The 17,221-nt window shown below is 45.0% G+C and overlaps 3 protein-coding genes across 3 annotated transcripts in view; 2 read left to right on the forward strand and 1 right to left on the reverse strand.

Moving 5' to 3' along the window:
- Positions 1-1,281: 1,281 nt before the first annotated feature.
- wbp2 (WW domain binding protein 2) overlaps positions 1,282-17,221 on the forward strand; it is a 294,959-nt gene continuing 279,019 nt past the window's right edge. The window contains exons 1-8 of the mRNA XM_083687146.1: positions 1,282-1,467; positions 2,359-2,467; positions 2,743-2,878; positions 3,394-3,486; positions 3,840-3,986; positions 4,202-4,324; positions 4,601-4,677; positions 5,237-8,725. Coding sequence (XP_083543272.1) covers positions 1,409-1,467; positions 2,359-2,467; positions 2,743-2,878; positions 3,394-3,486; positions 3,840-3,986; positions 4,202-4,324; positions 4,601-4,677; positions 5,237-5,284 — 792 coding nt within the window. The 5' untranslated portion in view covers positions 1,282-1,408 and the 3' untranslated portion in view covers positions 5,285-8,725. The remainder of the gene's footprint in view (positions 1,468-2,358; positions 2,468-2,742; positions 2,879-3,393; positions 3,487-3,839; positions 3,987-4,201; positions 4,325-4,600; positions 4,678-5,236; positions 8,726-17,221) is intronic.
- trim65 (tripartite motif containing 65) lies at positions 9,737-13,065 on the reverse strand. Its single transcript, XM_083687149.1, has 8 exons — positions 12,977-13,065; positions 11,929-12,411; positions 11,605-11,700; positions 11,242-11,472; positions 10,954-11,122; positions 10,534-10,623; positions 10,227-10,444; positions 9,737-10,053 (listed from the first exon to the last, which is right to left on the reverse strand). Exons 2-8 carry the CDS (start codon positions 12,370-12,372, stop codon positions 9,745-9,747), a joined length of 1,557 nt encoding a protein of 518 aa, XP_083543275.1. The 5' UTR covers positions 12,373-12,411; positions 12,977-13,065; the 3' UTR covers positions 9,737-9,744.
- Positions 13,146-17,045, forward strand: mrpl38 (mitochondrial ribosomal protein L38; the record flags this gene model as incomplete). The annotated part of the gene is made up of 9 exons (XM_083687005.1): positions 13,146-13,230; positions 13,565-13,753; positions 14,072-14,203; positions 14,513-14,715; positions 15,047-15,119; positions 15,279-15,324; positions 15,616-15,774; positions 16,035-16,171; positions 16,850-17,045. The coding sequence occupies 9 exons, from the start codon at positions 13,146-13,148 to the stop codon at positions 16,984-16,986; spliced, it is 1,161 nt and encodes a 386-aa protein (XP_083543131.1). The 3' UTR covers positions 16,987-17,045.

A 17,221-nucleotide genomic window follows, 5' to 3' on the forward strand; every position in this document is an offset into this window, starting at 1 on the left:
GACTTCCTCAACATTGCTTTGGGGTTAGTGGAACACACATTGACTCTGTACATGTCCGGACGATAACATTGAGATCGGAAGATCTCTATGGCAGTATGTACAAGTGTAAAATGACATTTACAATAGGCTACGCCCACCCATGTCATGAAGATTTATGTGCGGTTTTGAATTATTACAGCAAGATGTTGCACTTTAGATGCTCTTTACCAATGAAAAGTATCAGGAGTTCATGTAGTAGACTAGTTATGGTTCTAAGTATTTTATAATGATTTGTTATGAATGATTACATAAAATCTTGCAATGCACTTTGAGCATTACCAGAATGTTCCAAGAGTTTTAACTTGGAGGTTGAATGCTCAAACCTTGCTAGTACAGCACAGTGTACTTCTCAGAATTCACCACTGCTTGGTAAGGATGGTGGGCTGCACTGACCAGAAAAAGTACCCCCTTGCACCATGCACCCCTTGCACCTTCTGCCAGGAAATGCAACATAATACGAGCTCATTCTGAGTATGGTACACAAACACACACACACATACACACACACACACACACACACACACACACACACACACACACACACACACACACACACACACACACACACACACACACACACACACACACACACACACACACACACACACACACACGGCTATGACTCAGTTTGTGTGACAAATAGATGGTCATATGGAACTGTGTGTGGGCATGAAGAAAGGTCATACAGTGCCTTCGGAAAGTATTTTGTTGTGTTATAGACTCAATTTACAATGGCTTAAATTAAAAGAATTTGCCATCAGTCCACACACAAATTCTTTTAATTTAATCCATTTTAAATTGAGTCTATAACACAACAAAAATCTGAATACTTTCCGAAGGCACTGTAAAATCAGGGTAACAGCCATCGAACTCTGTAGGATCACAATAACAAACCTAAAGCCTGCTGTCTTTAAGTACATATTTAAGTTTCAATTGTTTTACCACTTACTGTTCCTTAAATGCTCACAGGGATCAATACACACATTTGAGAACAGCTGTGTCAACAATAATGAAGAGCTCACTTGCACCCCCATGTGTCAATTGTAGGGTAGACCTCTTTCCAATCAACTACAAACATACAGTTTCATAAGCATTTGATGCACTAAGCATCTTTGTGGTATTTTCTAATTGTCCACTCTGGGGACATGGATTATTGGGAAATTAAAGTGTGGTCACAGTGTGGGCGTAACGCATGCCGGAAGTGCAGGTGCATCATCAGCACCATCATCAGCATCACAACAAGCGAAAGTGGAGCAGTCTGGGGAAACTACCAATTCGATCCAGTTTTGTTTTGAGATAGCGGAAAGAATCGACTGTGTTTCACAGTATTTTGTCTTTTCATATTCGGCTAACCGGGGGCGACATCGCAATGGCTCTAAACAAAAACAATTCGGAATCTGGAGGCGTCATCATCAACAACAGTGAAAGGTATCGGTTTTGCTAGCTAATGTTGCAAGCCATCGTGGCCACTAGTCGTTATTTATTATGTTGCTATCAGCGTTACAATTATCTATAGTTTACTAGCTATATTTGTCTTCACAATCATCCAATGCGTGTCTAGAGCTGCTCTACCTTGACATTGCGAAATATTAATTTTCCTATAAGATAAGTAACTGCACATGTCTGCCTAGTCAACAACTTGGTCGTGGGACGAAAATGTAGCTAGCGCCGTTTGACAACCAGCCCATGTGTGACTCTGAGCCAGCGCTATCTAGCTAACATGTAGCATGGCAACGCATTGGCATGCATTCTGATCGTGATGTAGCTAAATGACACCCATAGCTACATCATCAGCCGAGCCTCAGCAGATGATACAGATAAAGAAGTGTGCGTTGCAATAGCATTAGGCCTCTGACGGATGTCAGTGTAGATGTTGGCCGAGGTTTTGCTCGCCAACAAACAAGCTGTTCCCGAACATTCTTGTTGCGCAGCACCTGTTTTAAATGTGGTCCAGGTAGATAAACCTATTAGGTGTTGTACCAGTAAACCTAGCCCACCATAGTGGGTCACAAGGCGTCCTGACTGTAGTAAGCCTATTACAGCTTACTATTTACTTGAAGTAAGAAGTGGACCACTGGTAATTGACTGGACAGTTGCAACATGTCCCCATGATCTCACAAGCCTGCGTTTTACTCCTCAGTGTATGAAAAACTGATTGTCAGGTTGATATACGTTTGTAAGTTGTCAAATGTATGTACATCATGTAATGGAAAGTATTCACAGACTTGTTCATAAGTGTGTGTGTGTGTGTGTGTGTGTGTGTGTGTGTGTGTGTGTGTGTGTGTGTGTGTGTGTGTGTGTGCACGCACACGTTTTCAGTCTGCTGATGAGCTATGAGAATGTGGAGCTGGCCTTCTGTGAAGCAGACAGCCTCCCTGAAGCTTTCAGGAAGAGCAAGAAGGGCAGCATCTACCTCACCCCTTACAGGGTAAGACAAGCACACACTCAATCCCTAATCCACCACAAACTCCCAAAGCACTGCTATAGTTTTGGGGCGACTGGATACGATGTAAGTAATATGATGAAACTTCCAATATATCACAAGACAAGGTGGAGGAATATGGGTATTGAATACAGGTAGGCATAGGGGTAGATTTAGGATTAGGCTATAGTCTCTCTCAAAAGATGATAGTTATATGCTTTTGAGAAGGTTGACTGCCAGTTGAAATGTGAGCTGAGGTTGTTGTCCTTCCCCCGCCACAGGTGATCTTCCTGGCTAAGGGGCGTGACGCTCTGCAGTCCTTCATGATGCCCTTTTACCTAATGAAGGGATGTGAGGTTAAACAACCTGTGCTGGGGGCCAACTACATCAAAGGCACCGTGAGCGCAGAGCCCGGAGGTGTGTGTGTGTGTGCACGCGTGCGCGTGTGCGTGTGTGTCCAAAAGTGAACACATGTACATCACTGTATCTTTCACCAGATCTAAAATAGCCGTGTGTATGTGATTGCGCACCTTTTTGAACCTGTGTGTGTTTTTGAGAGCTAGTATGACTCTATCTCCCTCTAGAGTTAAAATCTATAAAACAAAGGCATTACGACTTTTCACGGTTGCAAAATTATTATTATAGAGTACATAAAAACAAGAGAACAGTGCTAAAAATGGATTTAAAAATCATAAAAATCAAGCCCTTTGATCTCTCTGCCAAGCCCTGCAGCCCAACACTCACTTGAGATCTGAAGCTGTGATCTGTTCTTACCACCTTAGTCGTGAGACCGTCAGTATTTTCTTCTTCAGTTGAAGGATGTAGCAGAACTCTTTTGTACCGATTACCCAGTAAAGTATGAATCTCTTTTATGGCCAAATTGTTCTTGTTGACCAGTGTGTGTTAACTGCACTCCTCTCTCCACATCTCAGGAGGCTGGGAAGGGTCTGCCAACTTTAAGCTGGTCTTTGCTGCAGGTGGAGCCATTGAGTTTGGCCAGTACATGCTACAGGTGGCAGCCCAAGGTAGAGGAGCCTGATCATGACTTTCGTAGAGAGAGTGGTTGTTGTTGTTGTTGTTGTTGTTGTGGTGGTGGTGGTGGTGGTGCCTGCTCGGTAGGTACAGCAGGTGCATGAAGCCTGCAATTAGAGAGTACATATGACTCTGATCGTAATCTTAATATTGTTCTGTGTTACCAATGTCTGATGGGTTGAAAAAAACGGAATAGATGAATTTATCCCCACTGTCATCAATTGGAATCCATTAGAATTGTCAAAATTGTGTATTTCCAGACATGGGGTAAACAGAGTTAGCATGTTGAAAATGTTAGCTTTCACCTGCATTACGGTACTCTCTTCTGTGTCTTCCTCTCCTACAGCGTCCAGAGGACAGCCGGTGTCTGGTGGGTTCGGGGGCTGCCCCTACATGGCCAACGGAGCCTATGCCTACCCCCCTCCCCCTGCCAACGGGATGTACCCTGCTGGACCCCCGCCTGGGTACACCTACCCCAACCCACCTCCACCAGGTACGCACAGTAATGGACATTCAATGTGATAAGCAATCCAGAGCACTCAGTGGCTTTATTAAGAGGTAATTGGTAAGCAATATCGAATAAGTCTGTTAATTAGGTTAATGTAACAGTTAGGGTATGATGCTGAGTATCCACTTTCAGAGCGTACTAGTCCAGGTACTGAATACTTTATGACATCAATATCCTGACTACTGACTGCCTCTCTCCAGGTGGATTCTACTCCACCCCCCCGGCGTTTGACGGCCCAGCAGCTTACATGCCCCCTCCTCCCTACTCCGCTCCTCTGGGCCAGCAGCCCCCTCATGACCCAGACCTGCCCTCCACACCCGCAGGTGAGATCTCAACGCAACTACAATTTATTTTCGAAATTCCCCTAACTTCATAGAAACTGTCTTTCTTGCTTGTCGGTATTCCCTCCCTCTCTCTCTCTCTCTCTCTCTCTCTATTTTGCAGGTGTCTTTCTTTCTCTCTCTACTCCTTCCATCTTTGTCATGAGTTCAACCCCACCTGTGCAATGAGTAATTACCTTGTAATCTCCTGTGCCCAAGCATTAATGAATGTTCTCTCTCCCTCCCTCCCTCCCTCCCTCCCTCCCTCCCTCATCTCAGCGGAGGCGAAGGCAGCTGAGGCTGCAGCCAGTGCCAGCTGTGCTACGCTCCCCCCCACCCATGTCTACCTACCACAGGTAGGCCTGTTTTCCACCCAAACTTTACCGTTACACAGTCTGCTTTACAAAGTCAGGCTCAGGAAGTTGTACTATAGTTGTATTTGTAGTTTTTCTGCAAGAAAAGTTAAAAGACACCCAAATAGTGTCAGTTTATGTCCTGTTAGTTTCAACACCGTTCCCATTTCAGTTCCACAGTGCATATGGGTATTAACCCAACTGCTATAGAAATAGAATGGATAGAACATAGTTCTGAAAACCATGGTGTCTGCACTTTGGACTCATAGCATGGGGAGGCAGGGTCAGGTCAAGTCAATCCAGACAGCGTCCTGACCAATGAAAACAAGGCAGCAGACAGCTCAGATAGCAGTAGAGAACCAGTGACAGAGCCACAGTCCAGTGGCAACGAGGCAGGGCCCTCCCCCTCCCAGCAACACCAGTGCACCCAGGTGCTCCCAACTGTACCCCTAAGAAGGAAAATACTCAATGTCATTCATTAGTTCAAATGTAACCTTATGTGTACCCACCTAATGTGTAACTGTGATCTTATGTTTTTACTTTCTTTCCTTTTCTTTTCTAGGACAAGCCTCCTCCCTACTCTCCTCCTGAGGACAAGAAGACTCAGTAGTGCTTCTTTACTTCCGCTTTCTCTTTCCTCACACGGCCTGTACCCTCCATCCTCATCCCTCCATCCTCATCCCTCCATTCCTCCGGTGTCTCTCCTCCAGCCTCTCACCTGGCTCACTGGCTAACTCTATCCCTCTTTCTTCTTCCTCTCTTTCTCTCTCCCTTCCTGACCTTGGGATCTCCCCTCCTCTCTCTCTCTCTCTCTCTCTCTCTCTCTCTCCTCTTGGTCTCTCCTCCCATCTCGTCACTCCAGTCCTCTCCTCACTTGCCACTCTCTGTCTCTCTCACATTCCTATTAGTGATTTTTGCTGTAATCAGCTATGTTAGCTCAGCTCCACTGTATCCCCAGCTAGTGTGCAGGCCCCATTCCTGACTAGAACTAAAACAGTTTTATTGACAGCTCTTCTGGAGTGGATGATATGATTGTAGTAGTTTTGGGCCAAAGCTGTCAGGGTATGGGGGGATACGCTAGGTTTCAGAGTGAGATTCAGCAGCCTGAGTACCTGCATTCAACCCTTTTACACCGTTACCTTGCTAAACAAGACAATGACAAAGTTGGCTCAAGCAGAAAACAGACCGCCACCCAGGCTAGAGACTTACTAGGTAGTCGTGGTGAGGAAGCTTATTCATTTTATAAGACTGTTGACCTATCAAACTGGACTGAATGAAGTAAGTTCTTTGCTAATCTATCCAGGGGCTAGCTTAATGCAGTATTCTTTTTTTTTTTTTTATTATTCTTTTTTTTATTTCATTCACGTGTACAGGCTTTTAATGTGTCGACTTAAAACGGAAGGAGCCGTAGAGAGACACTAGGAAGAAAAAAAAAAAAAAAATGTAATCTCAATGGGACTGACCTGGTTCATGTGGGTTAATTCAGGGTGGTCTAGTGTGACGATGTTGTGCAGATGAAGGGACCAGAATGGCCCGTACTGTGGACAGTGAATCCCTGATCCTAGATTAAACCAGACTGAGTGAGTGGTGGGGCTAGGGAGGGACATAAAAATGCCGGGAAGGATAATCTGCTACAGCGTGTATGTGTGAATATAGAGCAGTTGCCCTATGATGTCATGTCCTGTCTTTCACTCCTCTGAACATTCTAGAAGCACACTCACCCACATCACTCTGCAGTGTTCTAGATTCACAGACTAAAACTCTAGTCAGTCGATCTTCTCTTGTATAACAGTAATGGTTCAACTTCTCTCGTGGTGTATACTTAACTGATATGTTTTGAGGTCAATCTCTAAATCTGATCTGAGCACCTTAGTATTTGGGCCTCTCTCTTTCTCTGTATCTTTGGCACAAGGCAGATGGCTGATTCTTTGCACTTTCAGTATGCTATGCATTGGGCCCCTTTTTGCTCTGTCATGGCTGTGTGTATATTAATTCAGTAATATATGGCTATATTTATTTCAAAGTCCCACTAATTTATTGAGTGATTTATTTGGAACGGTGTAAAAGATGTTATTCAAAAAACCAAGCATGGTCTCAATTGTTATTAATATGCATTGGATTTGATTTTATTAAACTGATCTTGTGTGATGTGAAGTGTTTCAATGTTATTTATTTTACATTATTTCTTTTGTCTATCCCACATATGAATGGTATGTTATATCCGCTTCGAACACAACATAGTGCTAACATTGACATCAGCTTCAGTCCAAAGTCAACAGGAATTTAAAGTGAAATGCCAGCAGCCTTTAAATGCATTTTTCCTTCTCAATCGGAAAACGGTCCTTCCAGTAGTCCTGTCATGTGCTTCTGGAGACCTTGTGCAAATCCATATCAGTATTCCAGAGACTTACAGTGGCTTCGGAAAGTATTCGGACCCCTTCACTTTTTCCACATTTTGTTGTGTCACAGACTCAATTTAAAATGTATTTAAAAAAATATATGTTTTGCCCTCAATCCACACAGAATACCCCATACTCACAAAGTGAAAACATGTTTTTAGAAATGTTTTCAAATGTATTAAAATTGAAATACAGAAATACCTTTGACACTTCTTCAAATTTGCTGAAATGCAAAAAGAATTATTCAACAAGTTGAATTGAGTCAATTGAATTGAAGTGAGTGCAAGAATAATACTTCATGTGATTTCGGAATCTGGTTTGCATAGGAATCAATTACACTGTGTGGATTAGGCTATCACGACCGAGTCCTGACAAACTCCACATCCCTGCCGCTGACAAACATACAAATAACATGATGCAGCTACCACTATTCTTCACACGAGGGATAACAGTGTGGAAACTGCATTGCATGTGCTGGATTTGCACTAAACTAAACCAAATAAACACATTTCCAGCCACTTTCTTTGCTGTATCACATGAATTCATCTCATTGCAAGCACAATTATGGATGTGAGAGATTATCTTTCCATTGAGGGATTCTTTTTGGCCACTTGGTTATAGACCAATTTTGTAGAGTGACTGAGATGATGTCCCATCGACTGTGCTTTTTCCTCTCAGCCATTCAACTGTGTAGATTTTTGTAAGTCTCTCCCTCAGGGTTGCATTCCTGAGCAGTTTTGTTCCTCTCCATTTGCTCAGTTTGTAATGACAACCTGATCCACACAGTGTAATTTATTCCTATGCAAATCAGAGACCCTATAAAAACAAATGTATTAATTTCAAAATCACATGAATTATTATCCTTGCATTAAGATGGACTCAATTGAACAACTTATTGAGTGACTTGTTGACTACATTTTTGCATTTGAGCTCATTTTAAGAGTGTCATAGCAAAGGGTCTGAATACTTACAGTATCAGTCAAACGTTTGGACACAAAATTGCCAAGAGTGTGCAAAGCTGTCATCAAAGCAAAAGGTGGCTACTTTGAAGAATCTAAAATATAAAACATATTCTGGTTTGTTTAACACTTTTTTGTTTACTACATAATTCCATATGTGTTCCTTCATAGTTTTGATGTCTTCAATATTAATCTACATATTAATCTAATCTATGTAGAAAATAATAAAAATAAAGAAAAACCACTGAATGAGAAGGTGTGTCCAAACTTTTGACTGGTACTGTATGGAAATGAGATATTTCTGTATTTCAATTTTAAGACATTTCTAAAAATGAGGTATTGTGTGTGGATTGATGGAAAACATTTTGTATCCATTTTAAAGTGATATAATTTCATAAATTCATTTAAAGTGAATAATTTCCGAAGCCACTGTATCCCGCCTTTCCAATATCCCGGGGTGTCCCATGTTCCTGAACAACCCGTGGTCAGAGCTGTGCTTACTTATCGTTTGTGGTGAAGTTTTCAGGCCCAGCAAGAGGCCCGTAAAAACATCTGTACAACAGTACAGCACAATCTTATCACAACAATGTCATCATCAGCAGTACAACGACATGGAACTGTGTTGGGAGGACAACTGGTTTGCATTCCTGTTAAGATTCCTGTTTTGGAGTGGTCCCTTTTGCAGCTACATTAGTCATAATCTGTGGCAACCAACCACACAACCTTGATGTCATTAGTTCAAGAATATGTTCTCTAAAATGATGTCTTCGCTACCTGACTTATGGGAAAATGGGGGTTGTAGTTTTAAGTAAGAGGACGGAAGGTCTCACATACACGGGGTAGGTCCCTATACACTAAAGTGGCTTACTTTCCTACACACTGTGCTAAATGTACACTACAGTACTATATCCTATCTCAAAAGCCTGGATAGGTGAAAGCTCCATGGAGGCAACTCCACCTAACCAAATGGACGGCCATACTGCCTTCACCTATCCAGACCTTTTAGATCTACAGTATCTATCCTGTCCGATCGGCTCCCTTCCCTTAACTCTCAGTGACTCCCTTCACATATCTCAGAGAAGAAGATTAAGTTAGGACCAGGGGGAGGCTGGTGGAGGTAGACATCGGAGGACGGGCTCATTGTAATGCATGGAACCGTACCATTCCTCATTCCGTTCCACGCTTGAGCCCGTCCTCCGATCTCTAACTCCACCGGCCTCCCCTGGTTAGGACAGTGGTGACCAGCCTGGCTCCCGGAGAGCTACTATATGGAGTTCACATTTCTCTCCCAGCCCAGGACTACAACAGCCCTTTTGATTTAGCTCATCATGGTTTTGATGAGAAGCCTAGCTAATCACAGTAGCTGAATCCGATATAGTGCTGGGCTTGAACAAAAGTCAGCACAGCCAGCTCTCAAGGAAACAGGTTTGTAGCCACTGCCGTCGTAGGCAATATGGTACCTTGTGTTACTGTAGGCCTGTCGTTGGAGAAGGTAGAAGTTGTCTCTATCTAACCACTGATACAGGGTGAGAGATATATTTTTCGTCCCCAAATGGTTAAGGTTAGAATTGTGGGGCGCTGATGCTTCATGGGCAACTTCTACCTTGAGCAGGCCAGTGTCCACCATATTGTATTTTTTTGTTTTTTTTGTTTTTTTTATTCAGAACATAACTGAAGCTGTTGCCCTGGTTTCCCTCCCGTTCCGTCTTCAGCTATGTGGAACACAGCGTGATGCTAACTCCCTCTCCTATCCAGCAGGCAGGGAACAGCTCCTGCGTAAAGGCACAGTGGAACGCGTGAAGCCTCGTCTGGCCGTCTCCGTAGTACGTCAGCGTTCCCGCCTCGTAGTCCAGCAGCATTCCGATGCGGGAATGCTGCGGGTGGCCGGCCACGGTCTCCCGGCGACCGTTGTGCCACGCGCTGAGCTGGCGCTCATCCAGTTGCAGGCTCCAGGACAGCTCGTTCATTCCCACCATGCACCTCTTCCCCTTCTCCTTCCTGGGGATGCCTTCGTAAGTCACCTGGAGGGAACCAGATGTGATGTCATATTCATAATTCCCATGTTATTATTTCAAATGCTTCTGGCCTACTTAAGATTGGTTATGGGCATAGAAAGCACTATAGGCGATAAGCCTCTTACCCCCAGATAAGCCTATGGTCGTACATTCGGTACCTTCACACCTAGTATTCTTACCCCGAGGTAGGCCCAAGGCTTTGAGACCTCCAGTTCCCAGTAGTGCTGTCCCCGAGTGAAGCCCTGGAAGCACAGCACCTGCCAGGTGTGGTCGAAACGAGCCTCGTGGACCGGGACAGGGCGTGGCCCCGACGTCAAATGCTCCGCCCGCCGGTTCTCCTGGGAGAGGAGCAGGTGGACGTTGGCCGTGCGGGGGTCAAAGGTCAGAGAGCAGCGGTCTGCAAGGAAAGAAGGGACAACACATTGACATATTGAAGAGTGCACCCCCCTACCCCGCATTTGGGTGAACTATGAAACCAGCACTTACACGCATTGAGGCCCTCCTTCCCTGCAGGGTAGCATGGAGCAGCAGGACTGGGGACTACAGCCAGGACAGGACGCTTATCCTGGGGTGAACCTGAGGGAGAGAGGGCCAGCCATGAGAGCACAGACACTGACCGGAGAGAGAGATAAGAGGAGAAAAAAAAAACAGATACAGGGAAAGAGAAGGGTGCACGTTAGATGAAGACAGAGGAGGTGGGGGGGGGGGGGGGAAGAGATGTAGGGAATGTTCAAAGAGGAGAGTCTCCCGCCAACCACTTTGACAAAAAAAAGAGAGAGAGAAGGAGATGAGAGAAGGAGATGAGAGAAGGAGATGAATACAAAACAACCACTCTCTATCTCTCTAAGTATAGGGCGTTGCCGCTGGTGCACGTTGGTAAGACAATCCCCTCCTCTGTGAGGTTACCTTGCTTGTCCTGGCCCACGGCTGCACACACGGCCTTCTCCAGGTCCTCCGACACGAGCTTGGAGACCCGGGTCAGGACCTCTGTCACCACGCTCAGTCTCTCCTGCAGATTAGGCGTCACGTCCACTTGGATGTTCTTAAGACGCGGGACCTCCACCAGCCTCGACTCCTGTGCAGGAGAATAATAAACTTTAACATGGGCGCCATTCGGTTTCTGTTCTGGCAAAATGACAGGCTGGGTGTATGGTGCCCAAGTGAGCAAACCCCTGCATTTAGAAGTAAGCCAACCTGTATAAGCTGGGTATCAGGCAGGTTGCGTAAGGCTGCTATCTGGCCTTGGCTCTCTCTGAGCTGCTGAGCCCTCTCCTGCAGTTCGGCTAGCCTGGCTTCTGCCTGCGAGATTGCAGTCTCTGTCTCCTGCTCAATGAAACCCTCTGTAGACTCCTGCTTCTCAGCAAGCACCTTCAGCAGCATGGTGAACTTGGCATTCACCCAATGGGACGTCTGTTGTAGGGTCACCTAGAGGCACCAAAGGAACATATTAGGTCACAGCGTACAGTAAACTAAGGTCACGGTTGTATGTGTTCTGTAACAATGCACTGTATTCAACTACAGTGTGAATACATGGGTTTAGTGACAAGACCGCTTTACCTTGGCTTTGGCGAGATTCTCTGTCAGCTCAGCGATGCTCCTCTCTGTCTCCTCCATTCGTATTCCCATGTCCACACTCTTCCTCCTCAACAGCAACTGTTACCATAGATACACAATACAACAGTGAGTCCGAATGACATGAAGCCATGTTAGAATGAAACTTCACATGATTTGAAGTGACTTAGGATCCAGGGCTACCAAAACATTTTCTATTGAATCTCCCCCAACAAGGCTGAGACGGGTTTGAGGGGGTGGGTGGTTCTGCCCTGTCTAAGTAACGGCAGTGGAAACACTGACCCGCAGCATACAAGGTATGATACTTGCCTCTCGGTTCTCCCTCTCAGCCTCAACCAGCACCTGCTCGTGGTCCTTGCATTCGGAGATGGCGCACTCACAGCACACGCACATGTTGTCTCTCTTGCAGTAGTACACCAGGGGTTTCTTGTGGCGGTCACACAACACAAGAGGCATCATCCTTGCGCTCTCGCCCCTCATAACAGGGATAGCAGTGTCTCTACCGGACGCGCCGGCGCCGGCGCTGTTGGCAGTGGCCTCAGCCAGAACTGAGAGGGAGACGTTCCGTTTGAGGACGGGCCTGGTGGTGAATTTCTCATTGCAGACTGGGCAGTGGGGCCCGATGTCGGACTTGCTCTTGGCGTCCCAGTGCGCCGTGATGCAGTCCCGGCAGAAGGTGTGACCACATGGGATGGTGACGGGGATTCGGAAGCGGTCCAGACAGATGGCGCAGGACAAATTTTGAATATCCATCCCTGGAGGACGAGTAGTATACAGCACACACCTTCAGATCTGTGGGAAGATAATGAGAGAGGTTATATTGTCTCTGAGGAACTAGTCAAATCCATTCATACATTATAGCCCAGACATAGCTTTCAATATTGATGCTGATCTAAGATGTGTTCATTGCCCATTAATTATGAGCTGACTCATAACCTCCTAAGCATTACTTATATTCATTGATTCATATTTTTGACATTTCTTATTGACAACCATTATATAAATGTATTTAGGGGAATGGCTACAGTGACAGCTGCTGTATGACCAACCCATCTTTACAGACAATTTATAGGAGGACATTTATGCTGATGACTGGGTCACACGATACTAGCTAGCTACACACACACACACGCACACACACGCACGCACGCACACGCACACACTCACACACACCACACACACACACACACACACACACACACAGCACAGCTTAGCTAGCTAGCTAGTTGGCTACTGTACATAGACAGCTGACTAGCAAATCGAAATATGAGCACAGTTCTACGATAGTAAGCGAATAAAGGTAGCACATTTAGTATAGACGATTTCTAAATTCCACATAAAAGTCTATTGTCCTCACCAGTTCAATACATTAATGTAGGGCATCTGTCAATACAGTTGCTGGGATGCTGCCTCGCCAAAATGATGAAGCTCCATATGATGACGAAATACGCACAAATATCACACGTCTGCTCCACTCCACCACTGTAACCACTTGCGCAAATCGTCAACACAATCGTCATTCCAAAATGGCGTTGCGCATGGTTTGCGTGTCTGCGCTGCGGACGGGGACAGACATAGGGGTCAAAAATGCGAGGACATTTGGGACAGCAGGTGCGATTTTGTTTTGGGACAATAATGTATTGTTTTTAATTGAAAATGATGAATGATTGGGGCGGGTGTGTTGCTAGCAAGCTATCAATACATGTCCATGCCATGGCATCAGACAGTCGGTGCTGGCTGCAGGGCAGCAGCAGCTCCCCTAGCCGGCTGTCATCCTGTCCCACTTACCCAACCTACCAAAGAGGATGCAAATCCTCTTTGAACTTACCCAGAATATGCACCACTACTCTGAACCTACCTAGCCTCAAGCCTGTGACAGCTTGCCATTGTGTCCATTCATCCACATCATGCGTGTAGATTCTAACTTACATTTTGTTAATTACAGCAATCTTATGTCGCCGGGCCGCTCCATTGGGCCCGATGCCTAATGAAGATATAGACTATACAAACTTGGAATCATTAGAGAAATATCGCAGTTACACCCGCTACCTCAGAAGAGCGGAAGAGACTAGGAACGAGCCTACCTGGTGGAAAACCTACAAACAGTATAAAGACCAAGAGGACCCTGACAATGGTATGAATTCAAATTAAATTGCACTTGACCAGATGTAAATGGTCATTTGACCAACTTCAGCATGCAATGCTTCTGACAAAAGGCATTGACTGCAACGGCACAGAGGTTCTATAGTAAGTAGCCTACTCCTATCTGCGGGGTTGCTGGTTCAAGATCGTCTTCCGCTGCCCATCCTATTGCTACATTGCGATTGCTATGCAGACATTTGGGAAGCTTATGACAGCATGTATACAGAGGACATTGTCATGTCCCTCTATCTAATGAACATTCAGTGCTCATTACCCCGTATTGTTTTGTGTGCGTCTCATTCTCTTGAAGGGGCTGAGCGAGTGAACATCGGACTGTCACATTATCGTCCCAGCAGGATCAAAGAAGCACGGGAGAGGAAAAGGGTGGTGAAAGAGAACAGAAGCAATGTAGAGCTGGAGAGAGCTTCTCGTCTGCAGACCTGTGAGTCCCCTGGTTGTGAATAGCCTAGTCCCTACACAGGATCCATAAAACATCCACTGATCGATTCAATGATTAATTTCACGTCTGGAAAGTCTGGAAAACAGTTTGGAAAAAACAGAGATAAAAGAAACCATAGGATTGGCCAACAACATAAATCCGGACATAAGTTCAGAACAAAGACCACCTCCTTTTCTTTCTGAGTGTTTGGAGGTGTACTGTACCCTCGTTTCAGACCTGTTCCTAAAACTGAGCGGATTAGGAACCTAACCATTCACATTCTTAGAAATGTTCTCTTTTGACACTTTTCAGTTAGGATCCCCCTGGACCGAGTGCAGGCTGGATGGGAGGAGAGCACTGGTCCTCACCACATACAGAGGCTAGCAGATCACTATGGGATCTTCAGGGATCTGTTCCCCATGGCCTACTTTATGCCACGTGTCACACTACACATCAACTATGGCCAGGATAACAGCGCACAAGTGCATTATGGGAATCGCCTGACACCAACAGAGGTGAGATAAAACAAATGGGAGTGATTTTCTGCTGGTATTATATATCTACAGCGTGGTCCAGTCCAATAACAACCCCTAGCGCCTTCCCTTAGACCTTACCTCAGTGATTTCAGACCTCAAGAAATCAGAGATAAAAGACCTATGGTGGATCTACCATCAGCATTGGGAGGGTGGGTGGGGTCATCACATCTGTCTAGAGATGATCTTTTTACCTCTCTGAATGCAACTTTGTAAGATGGCATCTTTGATCTATCTTTTTAACTTGTTTCTCCCCTTCCATTTGTTGTCCTGTCTACCTTCCTCTGTTCTTCTCTACTCCTGTGTGTTTCAGGCTGCAGAGGCTCCTCGGGTCAGCTTTGAGGCAGAGGAGGGCTCCCTGTGGACTCTCCTGCTCACCAACCCAGGTGAGCCTCTCTGGCAGACAACAGCATCAGCTGTGCTCTAAGTCCACAGGGTGGCACTGTCCCACAAGAATGAATGAATGATTGACTGTATGGTGGCTGTTGGTGACAGGCAATATAACTACAAGCATTGTATGTCAATAAATACTTTCTCTATTTCAGATGAGCATTTGCTGGACAATGAGGGGGAGTATGTGCATTGGCTGGTGTGAGTATAGTTGATGGAGATGTACTAATGTATTTACAGTATATCATGCTTTTCATTATTTGGGGGTAACTCACTCCTTACGCTGAATCACTTCATCTAAATGATCATATATAAAACAGTTTATGGTTCTTCATGACCAACATTTTTATTCAAACCAGTCACATCTTAACAAATGTGTTGTGATTCACAATTCTTTGGCTCGTAGTATTCATTGTTCTGCATTTCATTGTCTGTTTCCTGTACTTATAAGGTGACTGTATATTCATTCTCTCTCCTGTTGACTTCATCTAGTGGCAATATCCCCAGCGGTGAGGTGCAGGCAGGGGAAGAGCTCTGTCACCACCTCGCCCCATTCCCAGCCAAAGGCACTGGCTTCCAACGCATGGTTTACATCCTCTTCAAACAGGAGGGACCTGTAAACTTCCAGGAAGACATCAGACCGTTGCCATGGTGAGCAACAGGAGATACGCTGATCTTTTTTCTCTTATTTTTTTTTCACCACAGTAATACTTATGCAGACAGATGCTTGGTTTCACACATGGCGGTTTTGATATCCTACATCCTAAGATCTAATTGTTGTCGCAGTGACTTGTTATTTCAATGAAATGGAGGAACGGAGACCTCCAAGGGGACTTGTATGACTTTTCAACTGATGAACATGGAACTCTCTCTCTCTCTCAGTAATGTGCTCTGTCTCTCCCCCTACCCAGCCAATCCCTAGCTGAGCGGACGTTTAAGACAGTAGAGTTCTACAGGAGGCACCAGGGCAGTATGACCCCAGCAGGACTGGCCTTCTTCCAGTGTCAGTGGGATGAGTCAGTCACCAACACCTTCCACAACACACTTAGTAAGTACCTGCCTAACACACACACACACACACCATAACATCACCCCAGTGTGTACAGATGTATTAATTGTTACTTAGCTGATGGTAGACCTGTCATTCAGACTATAAACATAATTACTGGACACAGGACAACCATAATAATGCCTTGTACACATTAATTGACAAATGACTTAATCAGGGTTTATTTCAGTTATGTATTTACTCAATTAGCCTGAAACGCTGGTTATTGTATGTGTATCAATAAATGTATTATTCTATGTTTGTGTGGGCACACTGGCCTCTACAGCTGTTTCTCAGCAAGTATCAAGGAAAGACATGAACTTTCAGAGTGCTCTCCCTTGATAAGCCATCTTGATTACTAGTGGGTGGGATTTACGTATGGTATCTTCAGATCTGCCATAATGGATTTTCCCTCAATGTCCTGCTCTTGGTTGGTCTAGAATCCTGCCAATCCACTTGGTTGTGATTCTGGATGCCGGATGCAAGCGCTTTGACTAATTTGGACTAAAGGGGATGCAGGGAGTGTTTAGCACAGTGCGGGGACATCTGTTCTCCATTCCATTCCAGTGAATCCATTTCAAATTGAGTCTATAACACAAAAAAATTGGAAAAAGTGAAGGGGTCTGAATACTTTCCGAAAGGCACTGTATTCACCCTCTTCCCTGTTTCTCCCTCCAGACATGAAGGAGCCAGTGTTTGAGTTTGAGCGGAAGCCTGTGTACCACCCCCCTCAGGTGAAGTACCCCCATGGCCAGCCTCTACGGTACCTGGATAGATATAGAGAAGGAAAGGAGCATACCTTCGGAATCTACTGATCCTGTCACACACACAGGCCAGTGATGTCACTGGATGATATAATGTATGTCAATATAATAAAGCTTTTCTACTAAATTCATTGTTGTCTGGTCCCTATTGGCTCTGGTCAAAAGTAGTGTTTTACAAAAGAACAATGGGAGTGATGGGGGGGGGGGAGGGGGGACACAAAACATTTGGACAAATCTCCTCAATGTACATAAGTACCTCGAGTTCTTTTGATAGTGAAGTGATTGT

This window comes from Argentina silus, assembly GCF_951799395.1.
Source record: "Argentina silus genome assembly, chromosome: 16".
NCBI classification, from domain to species: Eukaryota; Metazoa; Chordata; class Actinopteri; order Argentiniformes; family Argentinidae; genus Argentina; species Argentina silus.